This window comes from Blastomyces gilchristii (assembly GCF_000003855.2).
Source record: "Blastomyces gilchristii SLH14081 genomic scaffold supercont1.13, whole genome shotgun sequence".
Lineage (NCBI taxonomy): Eukaryota > Fungi > Ascomycota > Eurotiomycetes > Onygenales > Ajellomycetaceae > Blastomyces > Blastomyces gilchristii.
In genome coordinates this window covers 1,464,628-1,491,795 of record NW_003101670.1, presented here as the reverse complement: position 1 = coordinate 1,491,795, position 27,168 = coordinate 1,464,628, and the positions used below count along the sequence as shown (strand labels likewise).

The following is a 27,168-nucleotide window of genomic DNA, read 5'->3' as shown; positions in this document are numbered from 1 at the left end:
CTATTCAAAATCTTCTTAATATATGAAATTTGAGCTGTAATATCAATCTCAGTTGTAAATATTAGCATGCATTCATAGTCACTGATATCAATCATATTCTCATATAACTCATTGATTAATACAAGAGAGCTTCTGTGCTTTTTCACATACTTAAGCAATCTTTCAGTAAATTCCTGTCTTATCTGAATCAGAAAAGAGAGTAAGATGACACAGTCTTATTTATCTGCTCATTATCAGATAATCTGAAAGAGATGATTTTCAAAAATGAACAGTAAACTCACTTTCAGAATTTGAAGATAGATAAACTGATCAGAGTGCAGCTTGAACAGTCTGAGATTCAATATAATAATCTCTACAGTATTATTTCTAATAATAAAGCTCATTCTGAGCAGGAACTTTTCTAGTGTGATATTTTAAATCATGATTCTAAAAAAATATACAACTGTAGTACTGATGAATATGATAGCTTCTATTATAATATACATGCAAGAATACATCTTTTAAGCAGTGATATATTGTTAAAGAGAATAGAGAGCACTGAAAGTCAGCATATAATACAGTTTAATGAAAATCTCATAAAAATACCTGCAAAGACAAAGTGAAATCAAGATCAAAGTAAATGTAATGATTATCTATTATGAATATTTTAGCAGCAGTTCAAAAGAAGATTAAGAGAGACTCAGAAATCTCTGCTCAGAAGAGAGAGAGCTTATCAGAAGCCTATGAAATTGTAAGAAATCTTTAAAGAAAAATTCCCTTATCTTCAATAATAAGAGAATATATATTAACATCTGAATGAATGCTATCAGACTCATCACACTGTGAATAATAAGATATGAATAAAGTGATAACTCAAGTGCATCTGCGATCAGGCTCAGTTGACTGACAAGTAGAATGACTAGACTAGCCGGCGGGATCATGAATTTCACATTTGGTCTCATTTAATCTGATCTTATACATTTCTTGGCGTAAGTCTCACCAGGATCAAGCCTCAAAAAAATCTGAAAATGAACCATTTCTGAGAGAAATGATGTGAAAAATGACCAGATTTAATTCAAGAACAGTGAAATGAGAGTAATTTCTCAGAATAAACTGTGAAAGATGATCATTCTTTCAAAATCAGAATAAGACTGAGATTGAAGATTAAAATCAGTCTCATTCAGTTCATTCAGTGATTGCTTATATAATCAGAATTTGATAATGATTATTGATAATACTCATGAAACAACTAAATACATTCTTATACAAGTTTATTCTTCACTTTCTCATGAAAACTACACTTCTCTGATATACTGTAATCAGAGGTATTAAACTGTCTGATAATTTCATGTTTTACAATCATGAGTTTCTTGATTGTTTCTCCTTATAATTGTTCTCAGTGATAGTGATAAATATCTCAACTTGAGTTGAACTTTTACTTCATTCTCACCCCTGTCAATGAAATTGTCAGAATATCATATATTATCAGTGTAACAGTTGAATATATACTCTCAACAATTTTTCATAACTCTAGAATTGATTTGATGTGTAAATTTGTCAAATTATCTTGAAGATAGTAATCAAATTCAGTTTTATAAGCATGTAATTTTATCTGATTTTCAGTTGTAATCAATGTATATAAGTTCTGTTTCAAAGTTAGTATTATAGTTCTATATGATATGAAGTGTTATCAAAGATTATTACTTACTAGAGAATTGTATTTCACTGTCTTCACATCTTAAACATCTGCTCATTCAAATCTCTGATAGTTGACATTGTAGTAGTCTTGAGCTAATTTGACATATAAGTCTTATTTCTTCTCTGTTCAATCTTGAGAAGTGTAGATATTAACTTGATGAAAGAGATCTAGTAGAGCTGCTATAGCATAGTACTCTGTAAAAGATTGTTCAGTTTTGCTGTAATAATATGCTAGTTTATTTCTTACAGTAATAATAGCCTGTGCTATAGCATTATTTCAGACTGAATTTCTTTTTAAGTGATTCAACTGCTTCTTAAGATGAGTAAATAAACTGTTATACACTTATCAGACTGACTGCAGCATTGATATACAAGTGATTGAGACTGTCTTTATTATCTTATAAAACTGAAACAGTAAATCAATCATATATTTCAACTGAGTTCACTTCATATCAGAAAGTTTCAATATCTGAATCTTTTTCTAATCAGAGTGTTGCACTCAATGATTAATTATCTGATACAATTGAAGAGTCTGAACAGCTATCTCATATATTGAACTTCACTGTGTTCTAACATTCTGTATCATATTCAGTGATGTGACTGATTTGTTTATTTATTAAATATCATGAAATCATTGTTGTTATTTAGAGAAGATATAAATTGTATTAGCAATGTTTTAAATCTGTAATATTTAAATTATTAGTCAATCTATTCAAAATTAACAGTAGTGTTATCAAAAAGTGTTATTAAAAAGCAATATTAAAAAGTGTTGTCAAAAAACATTATCTTTTACAAAATGAATGTAAAAGTTACTTAAGTAATCACTTTTATCTCATTCTCATCTTAAGAATCAGTCATCTCATTATTCTTTATCTCAATGTTAAGATTCTTTATCAGTGTTTGTATCACAAGTTGAATCACATGAGTAATACAGAGAATATAACCTTGTTTATCATTTCAGAAATGCAAAGCCAATTTTTGCTTCAAGCTCTTCATCATAGTATAGTTATTTACAATATTATCAGTTGTAATTGTAAGAAGACTGAAACTAATATCTTAATAGTCATTTTTAATCACAGTTATTAATATCTCTGCTATATAATTCTCAGTATAACTACTGATTAATGATTCAAATTCAATTAATGTCTCTTAATAAGTTCAGTTCTCATCAATGTAATAACATGTAACTCTTATAAATGCAAGATTGTTTATACTAGTTTATACATTCACTGTGAGAGATACTCTTCAATGATTCTTCAACTCTGATTCTAGATGTTGCATATTAACTTTGTAGTGTATCTCAAGGTTAGACTGAAGACAGAATTGATGTGAAATATGAAGATTTAAATTAAGTATTTGAAGAAGTGTTCAGAATTCAGAGTTTTCAATTGATTGAAGAGAAAGATTCAGAGATATACACATGTGAAGTAATTATTCATGAAAGTTATCAGATAAGAGTTATAAAATCAGAGTACTGATATATGATTGTTTTTATATAATTTTCTTCAAATTAGAAAGTTAGTATTATTAAAAATTGTTATCTGATAGAGTAACTTATCAGCTCAGTAGTAATTTTCTGATTATTTTTCTTTTATTGTCTGCATTCTGATGACTTCAGATGTTGAGAAATTTCTTCAGAGTTATGACTAGTTCATGATAAATATTTCTGAATAAAGTTGCAGTAATTGTAGCAGAGAGATGACTCTTCAGTAATCTGTAATACAATCTGTTGATAATTATTCTATAGTTCATCTTAATATTTATGTTGAGTTTTTCATAAATTTTATGACCTGGAATTAGATGTGAAGAATGAAGTGATTATTTATTATGATTGAAAGAGAGTATTCTGTGTTAAATTGTAAACAACATAGACTTTGTAATTCACAGTGATTTCTTAAAGAGTTTGTGAATCTTTAATAGAAGTAAAAGAAGTGAAAGAAGTGAATTCAGAAGATATAATAATAATTTGAGAAAGATAATAATTTATTTTCAATAACTGATCACTGATATGTGTAAGAAGAATTAATATAAGAGAAAATAATCTTGTTTCTTAACTTAGTTATAATTTTAGTACTAACTCAGATTGAATATTATTGATGTATAAAAGTAAATAAACAATCTTGATTAATCTCTGTCATATTTCTTGAAATATATTAATATTGTGAAAGAGAGTGTTATTAAATTATATTATCAGATGATATCATTAAAAATATATTAATATTATGAATATCAATGTTGAAAAAATGTTGATACTTATACATTATAGTGATTTATGAATCATGATAGTTAAATATATATATATATATATATTATTCCTGACTTGATTACAACTTGTACAATAATTTTTAAAAACTCAAAATTAATTTCAATTATTAATAATTATGAACTTATAACTAACTAATATAAAAAGAAAAAAACTTTTTCTACTTATTATCTTTCTGCTCTTTCTCATTCTTCTTATCATTCTTTATAATTCACTTCTTATTCTTCTTCTTCTTCTTCTTCTCATCTGAGATGATAATTATCTTAAAATCTCTCTTCACTATCTTCTCAGAGAAGAGTTTCTGCTGCTCTCTCTCAGTCAGATCAATCTGTGTCTCAAAATCCTGCATTTTCTGATCTACTGTCTCAGGTTTCATCTCAGTGATAAGCAGATTGATATACTCAGAGAGCAGAGCTGTCTTCTCAATATTCTGAATCATGAAGTGTATTTGAGACCTAAACAAGGCCTTAATTCTCTTCTTCTCTGCCAGCTTCTGCTAATCAATTAGAGAATAGAAGTGTTATCAAAAATTGTTATCTCTTAATAAATAAAAAACTTATCAGTTTTAACTTCTTTGTCTTCTGCTTTAACACTCTCTCAATCTTCTTCTATCACTGCTTATTTACAGTAATACTCTTCTTCTCTCTCTCTCTCTTTATCTTAGTCTTAAATCATTCTCAGAACTTCTTCTGATCTCACTGCTACTGTATAAGACTCTTCACTATCTTCTTCTTCAATCTCTTATAAGTGATGTCATCTGCATTATTTCTATACTTAGTTCAGTCTAAATCTATCAGAAGTGTTACTTAAAATTGTTATTATTCTACTTTCTTACAGAGTCTCTTTAAGGCATTATAATGTGTCTTATAATCTGTCTCTTCTCACTTGAACATCTTCTTCTTCTCTCTCTTCAATCTGTGATAGCACTCATGCGCCTTGATGATCCGCAGAACCACAGAATATTTGAAGAGAGATAACATAATTGATTTCAGTGAGTATTGAAGAGAGATAAAGGTAGAAGAGATAGTCAGAAATGATATAATAATAATAATAATAATAATAATAATAATGGTAATAATGATGATAATAGTGATAATGATGATAATGATGATGATGATGATAATAATGAAAGAGAGAGTGTATTGAAATATATTACTAACTTATCAAATATAAAGAGACTCAAAGAAAATATTAACAGCTTTCAGTGATGTACAGAAACAGCTACAGTGTTGTATAATAACATCATCTTCATTTAATACATGCACTGTTGATATTCTTTGTATACAGTTATTATATAATCTGTATCAGAAATACATGCAGAAAACAGATCTTTGTTACTAGAGTAAATAATTACAGTAATTCTCTGTTTTTATATTATAAAGATAAGTTGTTCTCATTTCTTTCTTCTCTCTTTTCTCTTCTTCAATCAATCACTAATTTCAAGCTGGTATGAAAACTATTAAAACACTCTCAGAAACTCTCAAATTGAAGAGTATAGACTAATCAAATTTTAAATACAGAAGAAATCAAATTATCTTCTATAGATTCAATTACTCATCTCTTCTCAAATAAAACAGCAGTTATATTCTCTCTCTCTCTCAATCAAATGAAACATGACCTGTGAAAAGTGAGTATTATATCAGATTATAATAATCAACATAATCTCAGTATACAGAGCTGTATATACACAGTGTATACTGAACTGAAAGACTGTGTGAGTTGTAAACCAGTAGCAGCATCTCAGAGAGAGCTGTGTGATGTGAAAAAGCTGCAACTCTCAGTCATGTGTGCAGAGAGTAAATTACTGTAGTAAGTGTATATACATTAAAGTAATGCTTTTTAGTAATACTCAGTCTCTGATATGATGAAAATAGAGTCTCTCTGTAAGATCTGTTTTTATCAGAAGTCAGAGAATCTTATATTTCTTAAGATTATCTTCATATATCTTATCTGTGAAATTAATGAGAGAAATTATTAATTTCAGTATTCTATTCTTGATATTATTCAAGTAACAGCAGAGTTTACTCTGACTATACTTTTTAAGTGTATATTTTCTAATTATTCACATTTATATAGATATATACTGATTATTTATTAGATAATATTAAGATAATAACTCATTACAGCTGTGTTATTCTCACTGTGAGAGATACACAGTTAATAATAAACATTGCAAAGACTCTGAGAAGTGAGTATTTTAAGAATACTGTGACTCTGTGATCTTGATTTTTTTTTATTTTTATTTTTTATTTTTTTCTTTTTCTTTTCTTTTTTATTTTTTTTCTTTTTCTTTCTTTCTCTTTTTTTCTTTCTCTTCTTTTTTTCTTTCTCTTTTTTTTTTTTTTTTTGTTGTGATTTTTTCTTGTTGTTTTATTTTTTGTTTTTTTATTATTTTTTGTATTTTATATTTTTTTTTTAATTAAAATGATATTAATTATAATCTGTGTTCAGAAAAGTAATGATATTTGATAATACTCTCTATTAAATTTTCAACAAATAAGCACTATGTTATGATATTATGTAAGTGAGAAATGATTTCATAATCTCATTTAGTGTTATTTTCAATAATGAGATCAGAATGAAAATGTGACTAAGAATTTAAATATATTCTTTATCTGAGACTAGATTTTTATTTGAAAAGTGAATCTGAGATCTTTAATATTTGAAATAATGTGATTTGAAATCAATATAATGAACATAAATCATGATCAGAAGTAATGCTTTTAGATAACATGACAACTGTAAAGTTTGATCCTGGTCTCAGACATGGTCACACAGTCAGTCTAAGAATGATCATATTGATAACAGAAAGTGTTCCGGTCTGAGAGTGAGCTTCAGTCACAGAGTGTATCTCAAGCAGGTTGCAAGTCAAAGTCAAAGAGCAGTAGGTAAGGAGTAGAAACAGATGACATGAGTTGACCAGTTCAAACAGTAGGTTACAGTGAATCAAAATAGAGTAGACAAACCATCTGAAGAGAAAAGAAGCAGTACAGTGTTTGACCTGATGAATCATTCAACATATCAATCTGCACGCGATCAACACACATGCAGCACCCGCTGAGGAGGCAGCATAGATTATGGCAGAATCAGTCATGCTTTAGCTCTTTCAGCAACTTGCTTATGAAAGGAAAAATGATTGCACCTAGATCTTCAGGTAGAAGGCCCATTTTAAAGGGCATCGAACCTGTCCCCATATCTCCAGTTCTGTAAAATCAGGCGATGGGTGAATAACACGGATTGTATGTCTGAGGCAGGAACACTATGATAACTCAGTCACTCAATCCCACCTTCTTTCACCACACTGCTTGTTAGATTACAGGTAATATCCTTGAAGATATTCACATTACTTTCCTTTTCACAGTATATATTAGATGCTGTGTTCTCATCCATGAAACACTGAAGAACCACTCCCAAATAATATCCTGCTGAAGGAAGCACCTGTCCTTCTCCAGATATTATGCACAGTGACTAGCAATATATGGTTTAGTTTTGATCACGTGATTGGAGTTAAAAAACCATTTGTATATGTCGACAATTTGCAAAAAAAGTCACATTTTTCCATGGGATTTCATTTTCATCTAACCACTCCTCTGTTGACTCCACTTCCTCTTTTAATTTGTTGAGATGTAGTCTGTAACAACGCCCCAGTTCAGCTTGCTGCTTTTACATATATCTCAATATCTCTAAGTCATGGCTTCGTATCTCATCTAAAGCCTTATTTTGATGGGGATCCCTTTCCTCCATGTTTCATTGTTAACTCCTCACCTTCTCAGATGCTTTTCAGCGGCGTGACATCTTGTGGGAAGATCCTCCCACTGAAGCATATCCCGCCGAAGCATCTCCTGCTGAAGATTGTCTCATTGAATTAACTTCTGTTGGAGACTGCCTTGTCAAAGAGACTCCTGCTGAAGAATGCCCCGTCGAATAGGCTTCTGTTGGCCGCGCTATGTCAAACACGGAGAATTGTTTATCCTTGTACAATGAAATCTTTCACCATCTCGGTCTAGCATTAATAGCCTCTGGAAAATTGTCTCCATCCTAAGAGTCCGAGAGGAATGGCAGCAGAAAAATAAAAATCATGAGGAATTCAAGTTCACAGTGTCTATCCCACCATCAGTCTTGAGTTGACATATTAAGTGCTGATCATTGAATTAAATCTAGTTGTATTCAAATAAGTGTGAAGATTCAATCTCTAAATATAATTTAGTTGATTATCAAAAACATCAATTAGCCAGGGTTACAACAACTGATGCTACTCTGACTGAGCAATCCCAGTCCTCCGATGATCCATGGTCACTAGTTTCTTCCAGTGAAGTTGGGACTGCTGATGGTTAAAGACTATTGTTGTTTTGAACAGCAGCCGTTTCAGCTCCGCTCCCTACACAAAAATAGACAGGGGTCAATGTTTTCCAGGATGTCGCAGCACTTGTCACTATAGCTGTCAGGGCTCTTGACACAGGAAGAATACTCAGAGTCTATAACAGAGTGTGAACACTCAGCATTGATGTGAGCAAGGCCGCTTCTCACAATCCCAGGTTCCGCAGTACCGGTCTCATTAGATGCTAATTTGACACTTTCAAGTTTTCTCAGGCGCTTCGCCGCTCCCTCATTGTCAATATCCACTCACTTGCACTTGAAGCTCTCAGGAGTGGTGACATGAACTTCCAGCTTCATATTGTCTTCCACTGCAACTTGTGAGGTGCAGGGCATATCACTCTTCAATGCCAGTGCGCAACCCTGCTGTTTCTTGAGAGCAGGAATACAGTGTAAATCATCATAATGATGCTGAAGCTCTCAAATTGAGGTGAAAAGCAGATCACAGCCATGAATGGAGCCGCAGTCCAATCTCAAGGCAGAGTTGTCATAGTGGCAGTTCATGTGCCTGGTCAACAACTGTTGATCATAGAAGACAGCCATGCGATGATGCGCCTGCTTGCCTCTGTCCCCAAGACATCAGGGGCAAAATCCAGGCCATGCAAGCATGCCACATACTTCTAGAAAGCCATACTCGAGTGGAATCATTGCCGGGTGATTGATGTGGTATTGACAGTGGGCTTCAAACTCCCACTCATCAGTGTATCACTGATGACATATAGGGCATAGATCTGAGAAACCATGCTGCTTCTTCAAGATAGTCTTTTGACATCTATAGATATGCTTCCATCTCTGCCTAGTTGACAGACTTTTGATGACGCAACAGAGAACCCTGGGATCAGCTAGATTTCCTGGAGGCGCGATACTTCTTGAAATAAAGAGCTAGCTCACCTCTCCACATCAATTCCGCACCCGCCTGCAGGACAACAGCCACTTTCAGCCTTCAGGGCTGGATGGTCCGACACCGGGCTCCTTCTACAGCACAGAGTCATCATGTCATCAATCACCTGCCTTCCCTCTGAGCTCCGCAACGGGACACACAGGAACAACATCTCACTGAGCCTCTTCTGTTCAGGCATAAGATGGGCAACGCGATTGAACCACCTCCAGTGGTAGCTCACACTGTGCTCATCCTCCTCCACAGCTGTACCTGGTTTACACTCTTCAATGAACTGTTTTTGCCAGTCATTCAGCTCCTGAGCCTCGAGCTTCTGTTTCTGCAGGTAGCAAGAGCACTGTTCACCTTCCAGCTTCTGGCATTCCTTCTCTGAGGTCCCCGAGGCTCGGATCTTACTGTTCAGCTCCTCAATCCGGACATTGAGCTGGACAAACTCTTGTCTGTCCTCCAGATCCTGGCGCAACTTTGCAGGAAGACACTGAAAGAGCCTTGAATGGCGTCTCAGAGACAAGCCGCGAAAGTGCTCAGTGATATCATCATGCTGTGCCAGCCCAAGGATGTTTCCAACACCCTGCACACTACAGACTGAGCTCATGTATGATTGATAGAACTCTCAAGGGTTTGATTGACCAGTGAACATTAGCCTCTCATCAACAGAGTAGTCATTTTCTGCCCAGCAGCACTGCTGTTGTCAGCCAACGATCCTTGTAACCGATGCTGAAGGAGACAGCTGATTACTTACCATCAGCACGGACAAGCACCTCCACTCTTATGTCATGAACAGTGATGAACCTGACATATCCTGCCCGACGACCCAGCCTCGGTAGCTCTTTCCCAAACCAGCTGGCAGTGAGGATCTTGCCCGTAGGTCCATTGTCTGAAATGGCCTCATACAACAGTGTCTCCATCACCATCTTCATGCTTCCCTTGCCCTTGCCGAGCTGCTTCCTTGACGCGCTTTCAAGCCCCACATCCTCCTCTTTTGAAAAAGAGGAGTGCGGGCCGAACAACAGCATGGTGGGTTTGCAAAGAGCCAGTTCATAACTTCCCTCATCTGCAGAAGGTTCAAGTGAGAAGATTTCATCTACAGTCTTAAAATCGCGGAAGAGGCCACACGCAAGGCACAGCACCAACAGCTCCAGCACAGGGTTGAGGCAAAGCAGGAGAGACCCGATATCTTCGGGCATAGAGTGATGTGGGCTATATACCACTAGGTCAGCCAAAGTCACCTTTCAGTGTTAGATCAGTCATCAGGGGTTAGGGTGCCGAACTGCTTTTTCTGTTTCTTTGTCATGCCCTTTGCATCTCTCTTCAGTGCAATAATGAGTTCAGGCCTCCCGCTGCGGTTGCGGATCACCAGGATAGTCATGCTCTAAAGAATATGTCAGCTTCAAACCGCATGGGGGCTGAGTGGCTTCAGGGGAAGGACTCACCCCTGGAACATAGAGCCCTCGGGCGGAGCCAAGTCGTGCAGTTGACTCCAGGTACTCGCCTACTCTCCCGGAGGAATACATGAAGTGCTTGAGCAGACTGAAGACATACACCCAGTAGATTGGGAATGGATACAGGTACCAGTCATTCTGTCACAGTTGGTGCAGAAGGTTCTTGAAGTGAATCAGAGTCAGGTAATCCCTCTCACTGGTCTCTCAGTTCAGGGGGATGAAATTATGCAGCTTCTGTCTGATGAACTTGGGCAACAGTCAGCCTATAATCCACATCAGGACCATAGCAGGTCAGCCATCTACCATTGTACCGGAATTAACCACTTTATCAGGGAGCTTATTTTCATGCATCTGCCTTCACTGGGCGGTAAACTCCTTCCAGTGCTGTTCTACATATGTTTCATTAGGCGCCCCATCCGCGCCCCTGCCCTTCAGCAGCATTGCAAGGAATATGATGAAATGCTGCTTGATCTGCTCATCTTCAAGGTCATGGTCTTTGTGCCTGCTGCAATAACTGAATGAGGATAATCAGCCTTGTTGCAACACCAGCCAAACTCAGCACAGGACTGAGGATGGGTGGGACCCACTACTCTCAAATATTTCAAGTGTCTCTGTACTTCTTCTCCGTGTAAGGGTCAAGTTTCTTCAGGACTCGCTTCCCAGCTAACTTGAGCCTATCAGGCAGACCACCTCCAGCCTGCAATCTGCGCTCCCACTCTTCCTCAGTTATCTTTGAGGGCATTGCGAGGAATTAGGGATCTGAAACATGAAAGAGCACAGAAAAAAGATTGACACTATGGATAGAGGAAAGAAAGGTAACAGAAACAGAAGATCATGGAAAGACTACAAGCAGCAGATATCTCCAGTAGAAGATAATCCAGCAGAAGATAATCCAGTAGAAGATAATCCAGTAGAAGGTAGTTCAGTAGAAATACAGCAGCAGATGAGGGGAATAAAGAAGAAGACGGGAAACCGTGAGAGGGGGACAAGATGTCTGCAACCGCCATCCTCACTGTTTTGGCCACCGGGCGGTTGCATCGCGTAGACTTGACAGAAATCGAGCAGATATAATGAAAGATGAGGTTGAGGTGACCGGTGGAGAGGCCAAGGGGGGTGATTGCTGCAGGTGAGGATGGTGAGGTCGCAGGTGAGGCTCAGGGGAGGCAGGGCTGAGTCAGCAGGAGGAAAAGCAGCGCGGGCTCAGGCACTAATCCGGAATCGATGAGTCCGAGTGTACGGAAAACTACCTATCTATCTACAGGTATTGTGCTTCCCCAAGCTTGACACGCCCCTTTTTATATCAGTTCAGGCAGCTCTTTTTTTTGGACTTTATTCAACATAAATGTGTGACAGACTGGTTTCCAAATATTGAAATGTTTTGCATCGAATGATAATGGGACTGATAGATAAATGAATAGATACTAAAACCTTTAACTATGGTCTGGGTTGCTCATGGAGTCCTAGGCAGACCCCTTTATGCGAACCACGTGACCACGCAATTTCCACCACCGGCTTCAACCTTCAGCATGGAAACACAATTCTACTATGTTCAAATAGAAAAGAATAAAAATCGCCAGGGGGAATTAACTCATCAAGATTAAATACGCATCGTCCAAACTCTGATACCTTCCAACCTCACAAGAACTTTCTTCATAAAAGCAACACCAACCAGTATGCCGCTCTCATCATACAACGTCAAACACGACAGTGTCACATCCGTGTACGTCTGGCCCATAAGGCTAGGAAGCCTAATTTTCGCGTGAGCCACCAGCTTCTCTTTTGATCCTCAACGCCGCCTGTGGTTTATTCCTTATGCCAAGCTCCAGGCAAATGTCCAGCAATGCACGTGGGCAAGGCTCCTCATCTGAGCCGCTAGCGAGCTCAACAAAAAACGTCCATAGGCCGATTTCCAGCAAACAGACGCCTAGACTATAGATGTTGTGCTGCATCTTGTAGTACTCCTGTGGTCAGAGACCCTGGCGGTGTGGGTGTCTGTACAGATTTCAATGCCAGACCACGTCCGCGAATCGGGCTGAGTGGCCCGATGAGGGCTGTAATTGCTCAAAACCGATCAGGTGGGTTGGCTCATTTCTCCTATATTTTCTGGCAGCAGGATTATGGTTTCGGGCCGGATGTTCTTGTGCACGCAGTTGGCGGTGTGGAGCGATAGGATTGCTCGAGAGAGTGATTTGCTGATTCGCAATTTTGCATCTAGGGATGGGCTGTTGTTCTCTTGTTGTTGCTGGAGAAGAGAGCGTGGGTTTGAGGAGAGACTTGTCGTGGAAGTGAGAGTACATACTGGAATTGCCTATTATTGGACCGCAATACGCCCAGACATTTCAAGAAGCCGAGGGAAAACGGGTCCGAAATGGATAAAAGCTGTGAAATCTCTTTGACTTGGCTGAGAACGATATTTGGATCTACAGCATCCTGATATGCTGTGTGGTCCAGTAGTACTGTTTGCGCAGTTTGTGCAGCGGTTGCGAGGCACAGGGAGGAGCCACCTGCCAGTTCACGGTAATTTGATAGGTAATCTGTAGACAGGATTGATGATAGCTTTGATCAGGGTCTAAGTGGTGTGGGTGAAGAGGAATGAACAATTGCTCTAATTTCCTGGACGGTTGTGACTGTTTGCGCCATGGGAACTTTCCCCCACCGTCTGCTTGAGTACAATCATCGACTTTGCCGCTAACAAGCCGTGTTAGGAGGTACCCGGATGGATCGAATATTGAATGCCACTGTTCAAGGTCCGATATCAGGCCCTCTAGTCGCTGTTTAAGCAGACTGTACTTTGCCTTGGTGCGCTTACTCAGGCCAACAATGTCCCGATAGAGACGGCCCACCGCGATGCCTTGAGAATGATTAGAACCAGTGTAGCTCTCCAGCAGCACGGAGGGCATTGTGTAATTTTGCCCTCAGTGTGTCCAGGCATTCCTTCTGAAAACTTTATAGCCTGTGGTGATTGGATATGTTGAGGTCTAGAATAACATTAATTTGTATTTCAGGTTTGAGTCAGACACCTTCAACACACAAAGGACAAGGTCCCTCAAGCCATTCTCAGTGCTCTTGTACACTTGGATGAACTTGATGATATGTTTTCTGTACCTGCCATGAGTTGTTAACTGGCTTAACTTCTGGAAGACATTTTGGTGTATGATTTATGGATGAACCTTATCGCAAGTTCTCCAGCTGCTGTCACCTCCATCAATCTGTTCCACCAGACATGTAAAAGAATTTGCGATTTCACAGACAACCTCAGGTTTTGTGGGCATGAATATGGTCGATTTCTTTCTGTTATAAATGGGCTATATGATGAGATATATAGCTGAGAGTTTTTATTTTTATTTTTGTTTATAAAAACTCTCAGTGCTTTTCAAGGGCTGATTCTTAAACCAACCTCCTTAGAAGCCAGTCCAGTCCAGTGACAACCAACCAGCGACTCAGAACTCTAATTTTGAGCTGTCTAACTCTCTTCCATTCGCGTCGTTATTTTTGATACTGCCACACCCCTGGTAACGTTAGGGTTCTTGGATGAGATCTTGTCTCCCCGCATGGATCCACTTGGACCCAAGTGGGGTCAGCATTCTTCAACGGGGAACGAAACTCGATGTTACATTGTCAACGGCGACACTTTTCTGACCGGACAGGAGGGCTCCGGAATGCGGTAGAAGCGAGAACATAGAAGCGTGCAAAGGAGCTTGGGAGAGGAGGTTTTGGCATTGTCTACCTCAAGGACAATGAATGTGGTAATCAGAGGGCAGTGAAAGAGGTTCCCAAATCTCTGGGGCAGAAGGCAGCAGCTATAGACTCACTTTGTGGAATCACGGCAATGGCTGCGTTCTCCAAGGTACGACAGAAGCTTGATTCTTCCCCAATTGATTTTAGGCTAGATTGTTCACCGATATGAAATACTTCGAACAGAATGAGGCCCATTTCGTTCACCTCGAAGGGTGGTTCCAGAACGATAAGCACCTATACATCGCTATGAAATATTTCCAGCTAAACAGCTATTTGCTTCATGCATGCGAGAGGATTCACTCACCGCGACCTAAAGCCAGCGGTAAGTCTTCTACTGATGCGATTCAAGAAATATTTCGTCTTCTGGTTTATAACAAGTGCGCATAGAATGTCTTTGTTAGTAAGTCGCCCTTCTGGTGGGTGAAGCTTGCAGACCTGGGAATTTCCAAGCGAGTGCCAGGAGATTCAGCAGCTCTCTACATTAGTTTTGATGGTAGTTTCATGGCCCGACCCGATTCAGATGCAGGCCAGTACACCAAAGCAGTGGATATGTGCGCATTGGGGAGCCTAGCCTACTGGCTACTAACTCTGCAAAACCCTGTACCTCGGTAGAACTTGTTTGCTATATGCAGCGATAAAAAGGGGTTATCAGTTGACAAGCTACATTCACACAACACCAGTAATGATGGAGCTGATTATATTACATCGCTGGTTAAGGTTGACGCATCACAAAGGATGGAAGCGTTTACGACATTGGCTCATCCTTAAATCTGAGGCACATCACTACCTACCAACATTACAAAATTTTCAAGATGAGGGACAATCCTTAGCAAAACAGGGGGTTAAAAACCTCAAAAGTTCCCACCGAAATTCCTCGCTCATATCTGGCCAGAGACCAAATCGACGAGGAGTTTACACCAACCCGCAACCATACTTTTTCGAAAGTTTCGGATCCTACGGGGCAACAGGATGGAAAAGTCGATGAGGACCTTATGGAGCAGCTTGAATTCATTGCTCGCGTCGAACCCGAAACTGCTCAAGTTTCCCGGACTCGGGCCGCCCAAAACCAAACCGGGCGAAATAATAGTGCAAATATATCACGCTCCGGCAGTGATACGCAATCGCCGCTTCTAAAGGAGACTTCAAGTCGTAGATCTAGCGAGCGGGCTATTTTCTGCTCAAGGGAAATATCCTTCTACTCACCTCCGAAGTCCTAGTAGTATCAGAGGCCAGGCGGACAGTGTCAGTGACGAAGAGTTCGATGTCATTCCGTACACTCAAGAAATATTCTCAGGGCATCTAGAGGATGTTACGCAGTCACAGCGATCCTCCGATAAACGCAATCGCACGCAACAAAAGATTGAAGATGAATATTTCAGGTGCCGCTACTTGATGATAACTCTCGAATACCGGACTTGACGAAGGAGGAGCCACAGCTGCAAGGCTCGGAACACTCGAAAACGGATCACGGATCTGTTCAAACCAACAATGCAGGATCCAACAAGCTATTCCGTTACCCGCCGTTGGATAGGCAGCCACATTCTCCAGATCACAGTCCAGAGACCCATTTTAGATATCCTTTCAAGGATATCCGGCAAGATCGAGGAGCAAGTTTTGCTGCGCGTAGATCCAATGAAGGCCCTAGAGACAACGTCTTCCAGCGCAATAAAGTCCGGGGTACAAATCCGCGATCAAAGCAGAGTGGTCAATTCCGTGCTAGCGAAGAGCGGAGGCCCACTCTGGAGCATTCCACGGTAAAAATTATCCAGGAGAACGAACATATAGCCATCACGGGGGTCCCGATGGGAAATTTCGATATTCCCCGAAGTTTATCGATTATAGTGACGACCGGCATATGGAATTTTCGCAAATACTACAGAGAGAAAATGTCCCTGTTGCGGGGCCGGTATCAACCCTATCTCGCCTCAGGCAACCGAACGATGGTTATGCCCTCACAATCGACGGCACTGGACGAAGAGAGGCCGTGCGGGACACTCGCGGGGTTTGGTGATGATAGCCGGCGATACAATTCTTTGCTTCAAGGCAATAAAGTGGACTCTAGCAACGTTAACACGGGAGGTGGTATTCATTCTGGGGCCGAATGTCGAAACCCCCAGCGACAGTTCACCCTGAAATCGAGCCCGGCATGAAAGAAGGATCAAAAGTACCAGTTCAAGGTTCCGAATCTGCGATATGGCCTTGTCCCGTTCAGGACTGCCAATTCACCATCGTCGAGAAGGAGCACCCAGTCTTTACACTGTATGTTGATGATGACCTGAGGATGTTCGTACCACGTGGCCCTAGAAACGCAAAAACAATTTGTGGAAAGACGCTGAGGATTGTTCATGAGCATCCGGATGCGCAGACACTGAAGTTGCTGGCTTTGATATGCCGCCACTAACTGACTCTGCAAACGCGGAAATCTGTTAGTGATGATGTGCAGTCATTATTTGTTACCTGGTCTAGTTGATGTACCCAATTCGCCGTACATTTGAATGCGGGAGTGCGGTGGCTCAGACGTATCAGGTTTCTAGCTAGATTGACTTTTAGCATATTTTTGGTTCGGAAGGGCTAGTTACGTTCTCCCTATTTAATTAAAGTTAACGCCTGTCATACTCAATGCCTTTTAACAGATTATTTCGAGTAATGGATTCTTTCATATATCTAGCCCCTCACTCCTTCTGGCTGATTAAAAAGAAATCCATTCTCTTCTGCTGCTGATTCTCATAGTCTAGTACCTAGCATGATCTAGTCAGAGTGGACATTCCTCAACTTCCTACCTTCCTTGGAGTTCCAATGCAAAAAAAATACTAAATCATCAAAAGGTCAACCTATCCATTTCATGTATTATTATTATTATGACCAGGTCGGTCAGCTAGTTGATAAATACGGAGTATATTCAGACAGTGGTGCACAAGCCACAAAAACTATGTATGTCTGCAAAAAGAGGATATTTTGTTATTTTATTTGCTCTTCTTGCTCCCTTTGTCATCCTTGCTCTGGGTTGTTTAATTTCATCAAGAGAGTCAGGGCGGAGGTTGGTTGATTGTAGCTATTTTTATAAACGTGAGAATTGCACCTCGCTTAAAGCACTGTACGGAGTAGTAATTAAGGACAAGTTTAGCAAAATCCTGCGATGCCATCGACAACCCGCGGAGATTTTGTATCCAGCTAGGCAGACAGACAGATGTACGGAGGTCTCTGTTCTGTCTTTTGGATTTATCGCGGGATGAGAATGCGCTAGCTAACCACCACCGTCCGGAGAACTTCTTGAGATGATCACAATATTGCCGAGATAATGCTTGGAACCACCTTGCAGAAAAGCTGCTGGCTGAACTCACCCTGCGTGACATCATGACAAAATTTATAGAAGCCTTGTCAAGGGCGAAATTCCCGGCCTCTTTCCCTAGGCACCAAGCATCCGGTTCACTTCTTGTCTCACGGATCTCGCTAGCTCGGGGTGCAGCCAGCTAGCTATGCAGCTAAGTTGCTAGGCTACGACGCTGTTAGAGATCCCAGCAAGCCTTTTCACAGCTCTGTTAGCCCCTGGGGCTTCACCCGCAAAGCCACAGCAAGCCACAAAGTTGCCGCGAAAGTGACAGCCTGGAGCTCTCGCTTGCAATTCAACCTTGGAAGACGCCCTTCGTGTTGTCCCTCCTGGGAGCTTAGTTCCCGCTTTCGCGATGCAATACGAGTCACCAGAGAAATGGACAGCACCACACGGCGTTCTGCCAGGCAATGGGATCCTGCCTCGGAATTATTTGTGATGACTCCCGTCATCCAATAGCTGTTGTGCTGGGCGCATCCCGGCTCAAGCAGCTTCGAAAGCTTCCTGGAATGAACAGCGAATCCTTCGCAAACCCCGCGTTCACAATGCGCCATTGAGGTACGGGCTCTGTTCCGCTGTCCAGACCAGGCTGGCAAGATAAAGACTCGCCATCTCCCTTTCGTTTTTTCATGGCCGCCTACTTTCTTGCTATACCTTGGGTAAATTTATATTTCTAAATTATTTTGTGGGCGACTTCGTTCCTGTCTGCCACTTCGTACGTATAGCTGTCACATAGTCCCTGCGACTGCTTCTCTGAGGCAAACTTTCCGATTGCTAATTCGTGCGATAGCTACACATTGACTTGCTTCCCTTTTAAGTTTTCCAGCTCTTGCATACTCGCTCCCTCCAAAATGAAGGTGGATGTTTCCGAAACCCTCTGGAGGTGGAGATGCAAGGTGACAGGTGCCGGGCAAAATGAAATGTCAAATCTCACCATTTCGGGCGTGTCTTCCAAACCTCGAAAGACCCCTGCCTCACCCGAGAAGGAGGTAGAGCAGGGATCGTCTGCTGTTGTTAAGACACTATACGAGGGTAAAAATAGCACCAGTACCTATTATGACTGGCAGGACTATCCACCACGGCAGCAACTGAGCAAAAAAGCTGCCAAGGATAACGACCGTGTGGCAATCGTCGTTTACAAAGCCAAGGATACTTCCAAACCGGTAATATCTGGTCGCTTCAGCCTCAAATACCACGCCATCGATATCCAAAGCCCAATCCTTGTCTCAGCGCTCAAGGATATCCTGAAAGAGGATGAAATTTATCTCGAAGGGAGCGAAGCTGCGAGGTTCGAGGAACCGTTCAGCGCTCTATATTTTCGATCGGACGAGATTTCTGAGTTGTATAGGAGCACAGAACAAGATAGTCCTCTCAAAGTTCATCTTGAACTCCTGGTGAAAATCATGGGAGATATGTTTACCCAAACCAAACTCCGTGTGAAACGCTTGCAAGACAGCGGTCTCGTGTCGTGGAGTCTTGCATGGGCCTACTTTCCGAAGGGTGCCTACGTGTACAGTTGGGAAAACAATCGCGAAGTTCTAACAAAAGTTGTGGAAACGAGGTACGAAAAGGGAGGGTTAGTGCGGGCGCTTTTCATCAAGTGCAAGATTATAGTCTTCGATGGCGAGAATTTTATCTGGGAAGATGTGACTTTGGATCTTCCCATTTTCACTGGAAATATGCCCATTACCGATCTTCCTCATTACCCCATGCGGTTCCATGAAAAACCAGATGCCGTCATTGCCAGGCTGAAGGCTAGAGCTACAGGCGTTCTTGACCTACAAGCCCTTCGTTACAAGACTTACACGGACATTGCTTTGGATTGCAAAGGGAGAAGGCACAATGTATGCTTCTAAGGTACCTGAGCATTGCGTTCGGAAAAGTCCCCGCTGATGTCTTGTTTAGGTTGATAGCAGAATCCTTGTCGACACTAGGGGATTCAAGAAGTATGAATTAAAAGAGCCTACTAAAGAAACGAAAGACCCTGAGTATCGAAAGAAGCTAGTACTAAAACCTGCCTCCACGCCCCTCGAAGATGTGGATCATAATGATCCCGCCTCTAGCCAAGGGACGCTCCACGAGAGTGCCTCGTCATCCACCACCACCAAAGTATATCTTTCAGAGGAAGAACAGCACAAGAACAAGGAGGGAATGCTCAAAATTGGTGATGACTTGGCTCTCCTGCAGCATATAGTTCACGGATACGCGTTGAGAAACAAAAAATGGTGTAAGTTTTCCAATAGAAAGGGACTGGTAGTAACATTAGCTGAGACTGTTTAAAGTGATGTTTTACGTTGACGAGCTCAAACCTGTGGAATGGAACGACGAAGCTTACGGCCATCTGGTGTACGACCAACAACAGAAGGATCTGGTTCTATCTTTTGTTGAGAATCACCATGGCACACAACGCCAGCATGATGACGTTATCGCAGGGAAAGGTTGGTTGGAAATCACAATTTGGAAGAGAGAGGCTCATACTAACTGTCCAACTCTCTAGGCCAGGGGCTGAATATTCTCCTGAGCGGCCCTCCTGGCACTGGGAAAACGTTGACCGCGGAGGCTGGTGAGTACAAAGTCTTCAATATATCTTTATCTTTTCCCTGAACGAGTAAAACATGCAGCCGCTAAACTGATGTATGTACAACCAGTTGCCGACAGATGCCGCCGGCCCCTCTTCTATCTCCAAGCTGAGGACTTGGGAATCATGGCCAGTGAGCTTGGCGAGAACATTAAGCGAGTCTTCGAAATGGCAATCGACTGGGACGCCGTAATTCTACTCGACGAAGCCGACGTGTTCATGTCCGAGCGCCACCCCAATGACATCGCCCGCAACGAACTCGTCTCGATCTTCCTGCGCGAAATCGAATATTATAGAGGCATCATTTTCCTGACGACCAATCTGTACGAAACCATCGACCTTGCCTTCCGATCACGCCTCAATCTGCACCTTCTATTCAGCCCCCTCACGCCAGAAACGCGCGAGGTCGTTTGGCGGAAATTTCTGGAAAGGATGCCGCCCATGGCGCCGCGCCCTGCTGAAGTAGAATCAGAAGCAGGTGGGGAGCAAGAAGTAAGAAGCGCAATGAAAGATATTACGGGCGAAGATTTGAAGGAGTTGTCCATGTGGCAGCTGAATGGGAGAGAGATCAAGAATGCGGCGAAGATGGCTAAGTCCTGGTGCGATTATAAGGGGTATGACATGACGCTGTCACGGATTGAGAGCGGGATTAAGGTTACGGCTCCGCATAGTTTGAAGCGGGATCATACGAAGCCGAGAGAATTGTATGATTAGAGAGAGAGAGAGAGAGAGAGAGAGAGAGAGAGAGCGTGTGTGTGTGTTTTGCGGGACTGGATGATAGGCTAACTGGGGGTACTGTTTCGCTCTCTTTCGCGTGCTTTCTTTTTGATTCTCCTTGTATATCTCTCCGAGTTGAAGAAGTTAATCGATACCTGTCGTCTAATTCCAAGAGGATTTTCTTTCCATCTATTAATCCATTGGCTAACTCCCTAGTACAGAATGAGTTGTCATATGCAGCTATTTTCCACCACCCACAAAAATCATTGGCTCAGTTGATAATGCCACATCAAACATGCCCGTAGTAGATGTTTCTGATATACAATATCCCCATCCCACCGGGATCTACATCAGCACTTTGTAACTTAACTCCGTATTTAAACTCATAATTGGGATATAACGGGGCTCCAGCCACACTGTGGCTCATTAGCTCCAAACCCCCAGCGGACCTGAAAAAGCTCGCGAAGATGGAGGACATTTTCTCTTTTTCATAAAATTAAATTTTAGTCTCTTATCCACTCAGTCTCATTCGGAAACGGCGAAAGAAAGGGAAGAGGGTGAAAAGCAGATTGTATAGGGCGAACAAAGAACCAAATAGCCACGCACTTTCGCCTAGTTCCACACGCCATCCAACTTGCACCAACCAAAAATTTGAACAACACCCAACCAACATCAACCTCACTCCCTCCCCAATCCTATCCTGGCCCCTTTTTTCCACACCCCTCCAAACTTCGCCCCTCTTCACTTCCTCCAGGCCCATAAAAGGCCAATTCTTTAAATCCCATCTACCTAAACATTAAATAAACCACTCCCGCCCATGTCCGAACGCAGCTCTTTCCGGGGTGGTCCCCGGGGTGGTGGTGGTGGACGCGGCGGAGGTATAGGCGGTTACGGCTACCGTAGCCATCGAGGTGGCGGTGGCGGTGCATCATATCAACAGCAGCAGCAGCAGTCTGGCGGAGTTCAGGGCGGGCAAGGCTGGCAGCAGGGTCAGCAGCAGCAGCAGCAGCAGGAGAAGCCGAAGAAGGAGAATATTTTGGATCTAACGAAGTATATGGAGAAGGAGGTTTGTGTCAAGTTTAATGGGGGTAGGGAAGGTTAGTGGTTTTTTGTTTTTTTCTTTCTTTTCTTTTTGACATTTTTTCTCCTTTTAGTCTCTCCTTTTCGATGCTTCCTTGTTTTTTGTTGAGTTGGCTTTCTTCTGCCTTCATGAATAAAAAATCTGCCTTGTTGGAGGGGCTGCGGTCTTTGATATTCTGATACGAGGGCTTTGGGCCCATCATGGGCGTGCTGCATATCCAGACTATTCTTCTGTTGAAATGCACATAATATCCATATGGAAATATGCTCCCACAGGATCAATTCTCTCATGTCCCAATCGCTACACATCATTCGTTTGGATGCAGTATGCCGCCTTCTCAGTGAGCATGGAGCCATGCACCTATCGTCGAAACATGTTCGGGGGCTGGTCATACATACACCCGCTCAAGCCAGCTGAGCTCGACTAGTACCTTCGATTTTCACGCTTTATACGCACTATGGACGTTTCATGTCCTGCCACTTGATGAGAAAAAGGCCAGCTAACCAAATTTACCTTCCCTCTCAGTAACCGGCACTCTCAAGGGCTATGATCAACTCATGAACCTCGTCCTCGATGATGTAAAAGAAACTATGCGCGGTAAGTACATGTACCTCACACAAACGCAGTCTGCAGAGATATAGGCATCTAAGAACGAACTAACTATATCCCCCGCTCGCCCCGGTGCAGACGACGAGGGTAACCAAACAACCCGCTCCCTCGGCCTCATCGTCGCCCGCGGCACATTGCTTGTGCTCATCTCGCCCGTTGATGGCAGCGAGGAGATTGCCAATCCGTTCTTGCAGGCGGAAGATGAGTGATTATTGTGTGCTCTTGTGTGTTTTGTGGTTTTCAAATTTGGCTCTTTGAGGGTTAAATTTTGTTCGTTCCCTTCTTTATTCAGTTTTTCGTTATATTTTATTTTATTTTTCCCTTTTCCCCATTATTTTCCAGTTCAGCAGCTTTTCTTGGTTTCTGTGATGGCGTTGCCTGCATCGGTGCTGCGTGCTGTGCTGTGCTGGGTTTTGATGTATTATTACAGTATTCGAATCTTTTCTATTTCGAAGATACAATAACGCGGAAATGCGACGTCATGCTATGTTATGATTTAACATTCCCTTTGTAAATTAATATGAAAGCAGATAAATCCATGTGATATCAAAAATACTTCACTTAAATGGAGTTCTGAGACAAAATAAGGATTACTAGCTAGCTGCGTTCTCCGCATTATAACTATAAAAGACACTTCTCATTTGCATTAACTATTTGCGACTCCATATTTGCGTGTTGAATGCTAATAACTACCGCCCTCCGGATAAAACATTGACCTATCTGTACCTAACATCGCTATGTAGATAAACCCAGTCCCAAGTCGAAACAAAAACATCGCCAAAAAAAAAAAAAAAAAAAAAAAAAAAGAAAAAATAAAAAAAGAAAAAAAGAAAAAAAGGACTCGACAATTAGATATTTCCCTTTCTCTTCGGCGTTCATTTTTTCCGTTTTGCCGTTTCTTTTCCTTGCTCATCATATCCTATCCTGCCGGCCGCTCTAAACCCTGACTCCAAAAGGAGGTCTAATCCAACACATCCAACCAATTTCCAAGTTTCCTGAGATCCGAATCCCTCTCTCCCCATCCCATCCCATCCCATCCCATCCCATCCCATCCCACCCCGTCCCGTCCCGTCCCCCAACGCAAACGAATTGGGTGATATATAATAACGATAAAAGAGGACGGGAAAAAAAAAGCACAAAACGAGGCCAACAGCCCAAATCAATCAATCGCACCAAAAGGGGCTTAAAATAGGGATAAAACGCAAGCCAATAGCTTTTTAAGTCCTCCTCGGATGCTTCGTCAACGCCTGAAATGATGATTCCACCGCCTTCTTCAACTCCTTATAACTGACAATAAAACAGCTCTGCTCATCTCGGCTGATCAGTGTGACTTTTTCTTCAGTCCCCGCATCCAACTTGTTCAAGCACGTAAGCACGTGCGCCAAGTCGACGACGGGTGCATTTTGAGCGTCGACTTGGTGGAACACGTAGTCGCGAAATAGTTTGAGGACGTAACGCTCGCCGTTTTCGGCCCACTGCGGGTCATGTTCGTATTCGGGGCGTTCGTTTATGAAATTTAGTTTTGTGAGTAGGCGGACGAGGCGCGCGTTTTCGAGTTCCCGGCTGAGATCGGAGGTGAGTTCGTCGTCGAGGTGGAGGGCGGAGTCGAAGGTGGAGATGAGCTGAGAGGAGATGCCGGTGACGAAGAGATCGATGCTGCGTTCCTGGTCCATTTGCAATGCCCCCAGCAGCCAGAAGATGGAGTTCTTTAATTGGGGGGTGTATGCGCGGCTAAAATGTTCCATGGCTTTTGTGGGATTATGCACGACGGAAGGTGAGTTTGCGCCCAAGGTGACGATCAGTTGGCCAAAGTTTACCAAATCTTGACTCTGGAGCTCTGCAGTTGATCGTTGGGAGTCATGCTGTACCACGTCTAGAATTGCACATGCGTTTAGTCGGATGCGATTTTTACCTGTGAGTAAAACCTTGCTAGGATCGATTACTCGTGCTGCCAATCCTACACTATGGATTGCCTTTAAAGCAGATGCAATTTGAGTGACGTAGCTCCAGAGGATTTGTTCGGGGATATGTGTACCCGCCTGACGAGCCTGATATCGGCCAGTACCACCAAGGTGGTGTTCTGCCAGCGTTTTGGACATAGGATGGTAGTCAGTAACAAATATTAGGGAGCTGTCTTGGAAACAGCGGGTGGTAAATGCGTCATGGACCGTGACTACACTGCCGTTGCATACGCGTTTCCAATTTTGGACTGATCGGATGGCCTTTTCGCTAGTCAAGCGGAAACCTATTAACAATATTGTAAGTCGAGAGTCAACAGGGGGAAGAATGTTTAGTCGGACAAACCTTCCAGACGCCTAAGAGCGTAAAAGTTTCCATCTTTACTTGATTGAGCTTTGTATACCCAGCTGGGATAGCCGAAAATTGCCGCATTCTTCTGGTGGGAAAGATCGAGTGGCACCAGAGAGTGAAAATGGTCTATCTGCGCCGGAAGTTGAGAGTCTTTCAGAGGAGTTAGCAACCGGGACACGTAGTACGAGCAGGAATTAGCTGTACGCTAGGAAGACATACTGGGAAGAGTCTGCAGTGTGGCCGCTGCCTTCTTCTGTAATTCCTCTCGAAAGTCATTTGGGAGGAACAAATCATGGACATTTCTTTGGTAGCCTAATATATTCGTGTTATGTGGTCCGATGGGTGCGTAGAGATGGTATTGAACCTATTGTAGGTTAACTTTGCCGGTACCTCCATAGACTGAAGTAGGTAGACATACTGGTTGTTGGAAAGTGCTCTGAGGACCGAAGTACGCTGCTGCACCCAAAGCGGAGGGATCGTGGACATATGGGTTCGGAGTAACTTGAGGACCCACTGCACCAGGTGTTGTTAATGGTGTTGTGGAGGGTCCAATGAAGGGATCATAAGCGCCTGGGGGTATTCCTCCATTCCCGTTGCCCTGTAAACTGTCCTATACAGTGTTAATATCCGGTGATATTGTGAAACATACTCAAAAAGCGAATGTAAGACATATAAGTATAGGAAGCTCTCATATTCAAGCACATGAAGGGATAATAAGAATAAGTGGGATATTGCAGTTAGGGAGGGTTAGGATACTGCAATCCACTGCGTACTATAGATGTGATAGGGAGGCAACATGACGAATAAGGAGAGGGGCATTCTCACCACCTGAACTGCATCGAAGCCTTGCGGAACAAAGTCTGGAATATCTGCAACAATCCATTCCGGAGTAGACGTATCTTGGCGAATAGGAGGTGTAGATGCATTTGACCCTGAAGCTCGCTGTCAATTAAAGTGCGTTACAATTGCTTGCTCTGGGGAGGTGGCATCGCACGTGAGATTATGCCTTTGGGAAGAAACGGGGCCGCGCTGGCAGCCTTCGGTGAAATGGTAGTTGTGGCTGCGGGCTTTTTGGCCCCAGAGCCATTTAGAAGCGAAGGGGTGAAGCTAGGAGAATCGACATTGAGTCGTTTCTTGCTGTTGCCAGTATCAGCGAACTGAATGAGCCTTCAGCATCAGATACGGCAGGAAAATAGAGTCGAGCGAACCTTTCAGTGCTATGCGAGGGGTTTCCCCTGTGCGGGTCATGGTTAAATGCGCAACCTTCAAAATAAACGAGTCAACGACGTTCCGAACAAAGAAATTAAAAAATTCAGTATATCCATATGCAGTTCCTGATACCTTTATCTTCGTAGCGACATCGACCGTAAATTGTCACGTTACGACACAGGGTGTCTTTCGCATTCTCTGGGGTTACGAAAACAATCAGTACAAAGATCCGCAAATGCGCATGCCTCCCAACAATCGCATTCAATTTCTATAGGCAATAAAACTCGTAAAAAGCAATTGTAAAGAGTGTATATAGATGCAAGTTCCCGCTACATACCGCGACCTTTCAGCTTCGGCGATCCGGTGCTTCGTCTGGAGTCGTCCAAGTTGGCCTTGGTTGTTGCCGAAGCCATAACCGCAGATCCAGCACAGCTCAGCACCAAACAGGCTCCATTGACTCGAGAGAAACAGAATCCAACAAATCGGAATGTCGAGACGCAGTGACAATGAGTCGCATTCCAGATAGGACGTCACTGGGGGGTTCAGCGAGTCACTGCATATCCATGACACGGCGATAGATCACAGTCGTCGAGGATAGAATTTGAGGATCGGAAATAACCAGGACTAAGGGTGCACAGTTAGCACTCGAAGGACGAGATGACGGGAAGTGCCAGTCACAGCGGGATCAGCCGCACGATGATGTCGGTGATAGAACCGACATGAAAATGCGGCGGCGAGCTTTTTGCGCTGATACCGATATAGCAGCAGGGCAGTCACTTGACTTGGGCTTAGTCAGGTAGCTTGGACTGGACCCTTGGCGGGTACGTGACAAAACGAGACAGCAGTCTTGAATGCGTTTTTGTGGCCATCTTGCCTAGGATTACAATTGCATACTAGCTCGTATTAAAACCGGGCCAGCGCTGCTTAGATAATCCGTGCCCAGA

The 27,168-nt window shown here is 42.1% G+C and overlaps 10 protein-coding genes across 10 annotated transcripts; 3 read left to right on the top strand and 7 right to left on the bottom strand.

Moving 5' to 3' along the window:
• Positions 1-4,151: 4,151 nt before the first annotated feature.
• On the bottom strand, positions 4,152-4,379 carry BDBG_06400 (uncharacterized protein; the record flags this gene model as incomplete). The annotated part of the gene is made up of 1 exon (XM_031722593.1): positions 4,152-4,379. One exon carries the CDS (start codon positions 4,377-4,379, stop codon positions 4,152-4,154), a length of 228 nt encoding a protein of 75 aa, XP_031579404.1.
• Positions 4,380-9,201: 4,822 nt separating this feature from the next.
• On the bottom strand, positions 9,202-10,726 carry BDBG_17379 (uncharacterized protein; the record flags this gene model as incomplete). The annotated part of the gene is made up of 4 exons (XM_031725114.1): positions 9,202-9,797; positions 9,955-10,412; positions 10,484-10,584; positions 10,646-10,726. The coding sequence occupies 4 exons, from the start codon at positions 10,724-10,726 to the stop codon at positions 9,202-9,204; spliced, it is 1,236 nt and encodes a 411-aa protein (XP_031579403.1).
• A 285-nt stretch (positions 10,727-11,011) lies between these two features.
• Positions 11,012-11,396, bottom strand: BDBG_17378 (uncharacterized protein; the record flags this gene model as incomplete). Its single annotated transcript, XM_031725113.1, has 2 exons — positions 11,012-11,168; positions 11,272-11,396. 2 exons carry the CDS (start codon positions 11,394-11,396, stop codon positions 11,012-11,014), a joined length of 282 nt encoding a protein of 93 aa, XP_031579402.1.
• Positions 11,397-12,402: 1,006 nt separating this feature from the next.
• On the bottom strand, positions 12,403-12,603 carry BDBG_17377 (uncharacterized protein; the record flags this gene model as incomplete). The annotated part of the gene is made up of 1 exon (XM_031725112.1): positions 12,403-12,603. One exon carries the CDS (start codon positions 12,601-12,603, stop codon positions 12,403-12,405), a length of 201 nt encoding a protein of 66 aa, XP_031579401.1.
• Positions 12,604-12,657: 54 nt separating this feature from the next.
• BDBG_17376 (uncharacterized protein) lies at positions 12,658-13,554 on the bottom strand (the record flags this gene model as incomplete). The annotated part of the gene is made up of 3 exons (XM_031725111.1): positions 12,658-12,865; positions 12,954-13,188; positions 13,311-13,554. 3 exons carry the CDS (start codon positions 13,552-13,554, stop codon positions 12,658-12,660), a joined length of 687 nt encoding a protein of 228 aa, XP_031579400.1.
• A 929-nt stretch (positions 13,555-14,483) lies between these two features.
• Positions 14,484-16,542, top strand: BDBG_06397 (uncharacterized protein; the record flags this gene model as incomplete). The annotated part of the gene is made up of 6 exons (XM_002623503.2): positions 14,484-14,501; positions 14,576-14,714; positions 14,826-14,943; positions 15,285-15,502; positions 15,576-15,700; positions 15,772-16,542. The coding sequence occupies 6 exons, from the start codon at positions 14,484-14,486 to the stop codon at positions 16,540-16,542; spliced, it is 1,389 nt and encodes a 462-aa protein (XP_002623549.2).
• A 993-nt stretch (positions 16,543-17,535) lies between these two features.
• Positions 17,536-21,384, top strand: BDBG_06395 (uncharacterized protein). Its single transcript, XM_002623501.2, has 6 exons — positions 17,536-18,435; positions 18,511-19,564; positions 19,626-19,947; positions 20,003-20,158; positions 20,218-20,283; positions 20,369-21,384. Exons 2-6 carry the CDS (start codon positions 18,572-18,574, stop codon positions 21,010-21,012), a joined length of 2,181 nt encoding a protein of 726 aa, XP_002623547.1. The 5' UTR covers positions 17,536-18,435; positions 18,511-18,571; the 3' UTR covers positions 21,013-21,384.
• On the bottom strand, positions 17,921-18,274 carry BDBG_06396 (uncharacterized protein; the record flags this gene model as incomplete). Its single annotated transcript, XM_002623502.1, has 1 exon — positions 17,921-18,274. One exon carries the CDS (start codon positions 18,272-18,274, stop codon positions 17,921-17,923), a length of 354 nt encoding a protein of 117 aa, XP_002623548.1.
• A 126-nt stretch (positions 21,385-21,510) lies between the features above and the next one.
• BDBG_06394 (small nuclear ribonucleoprotein) lies at positions 21,511-23,397 on the top strand. Its single transcript, XM_002623500.2, has 3 exons — positions 21,511-22,112; positions 22,622-22,693; positions 22,784-23,397. The coding sequence occupies exons 1-3, from the start codon at positions 21,833-21,835 to the stop codon at positions 22,912-22,914; spliced, it is 483 nt and encodes a 160-aa protein (XP_002623546.1). The 5' UTR covers positions 21,511-21,832; the 3' UTR covers positions 22,915-23,397.
• BDBG_06393 (PAB-dependent poly(A)-specific ribonuclease subunit PAN3) lies at positions 23,171-27,140 on the bottom strand. Its single transcript, XM_002623499.2, has 9 exons — positions 26,562-27,140; positions 26,357-26,422; positions 26,224-26,278; positions 26,010-26,152; positions 25,841-25,947; positions 25,434-25,625; positions 25,235-25,379; positions 25,010-25,165; positions 23,171-24,950 (listed from the first exon to the last, which is right to left on the bottom strand). The coding sequence occupies exons 1-9, from the start codon at positions 26,635-26,637 to the stop codon at positions 23,923-23,925; spliced, it is 1,968 nt and encodes a 655-aa protein (XP_002623545.1). The 5' UTR covers positions 26,638-27,140; the 3' UTR covers positions 23,171-23,922.
• Between the last annotated feature and the right edge of the window lie 28 nt (positions 27,141-27,168).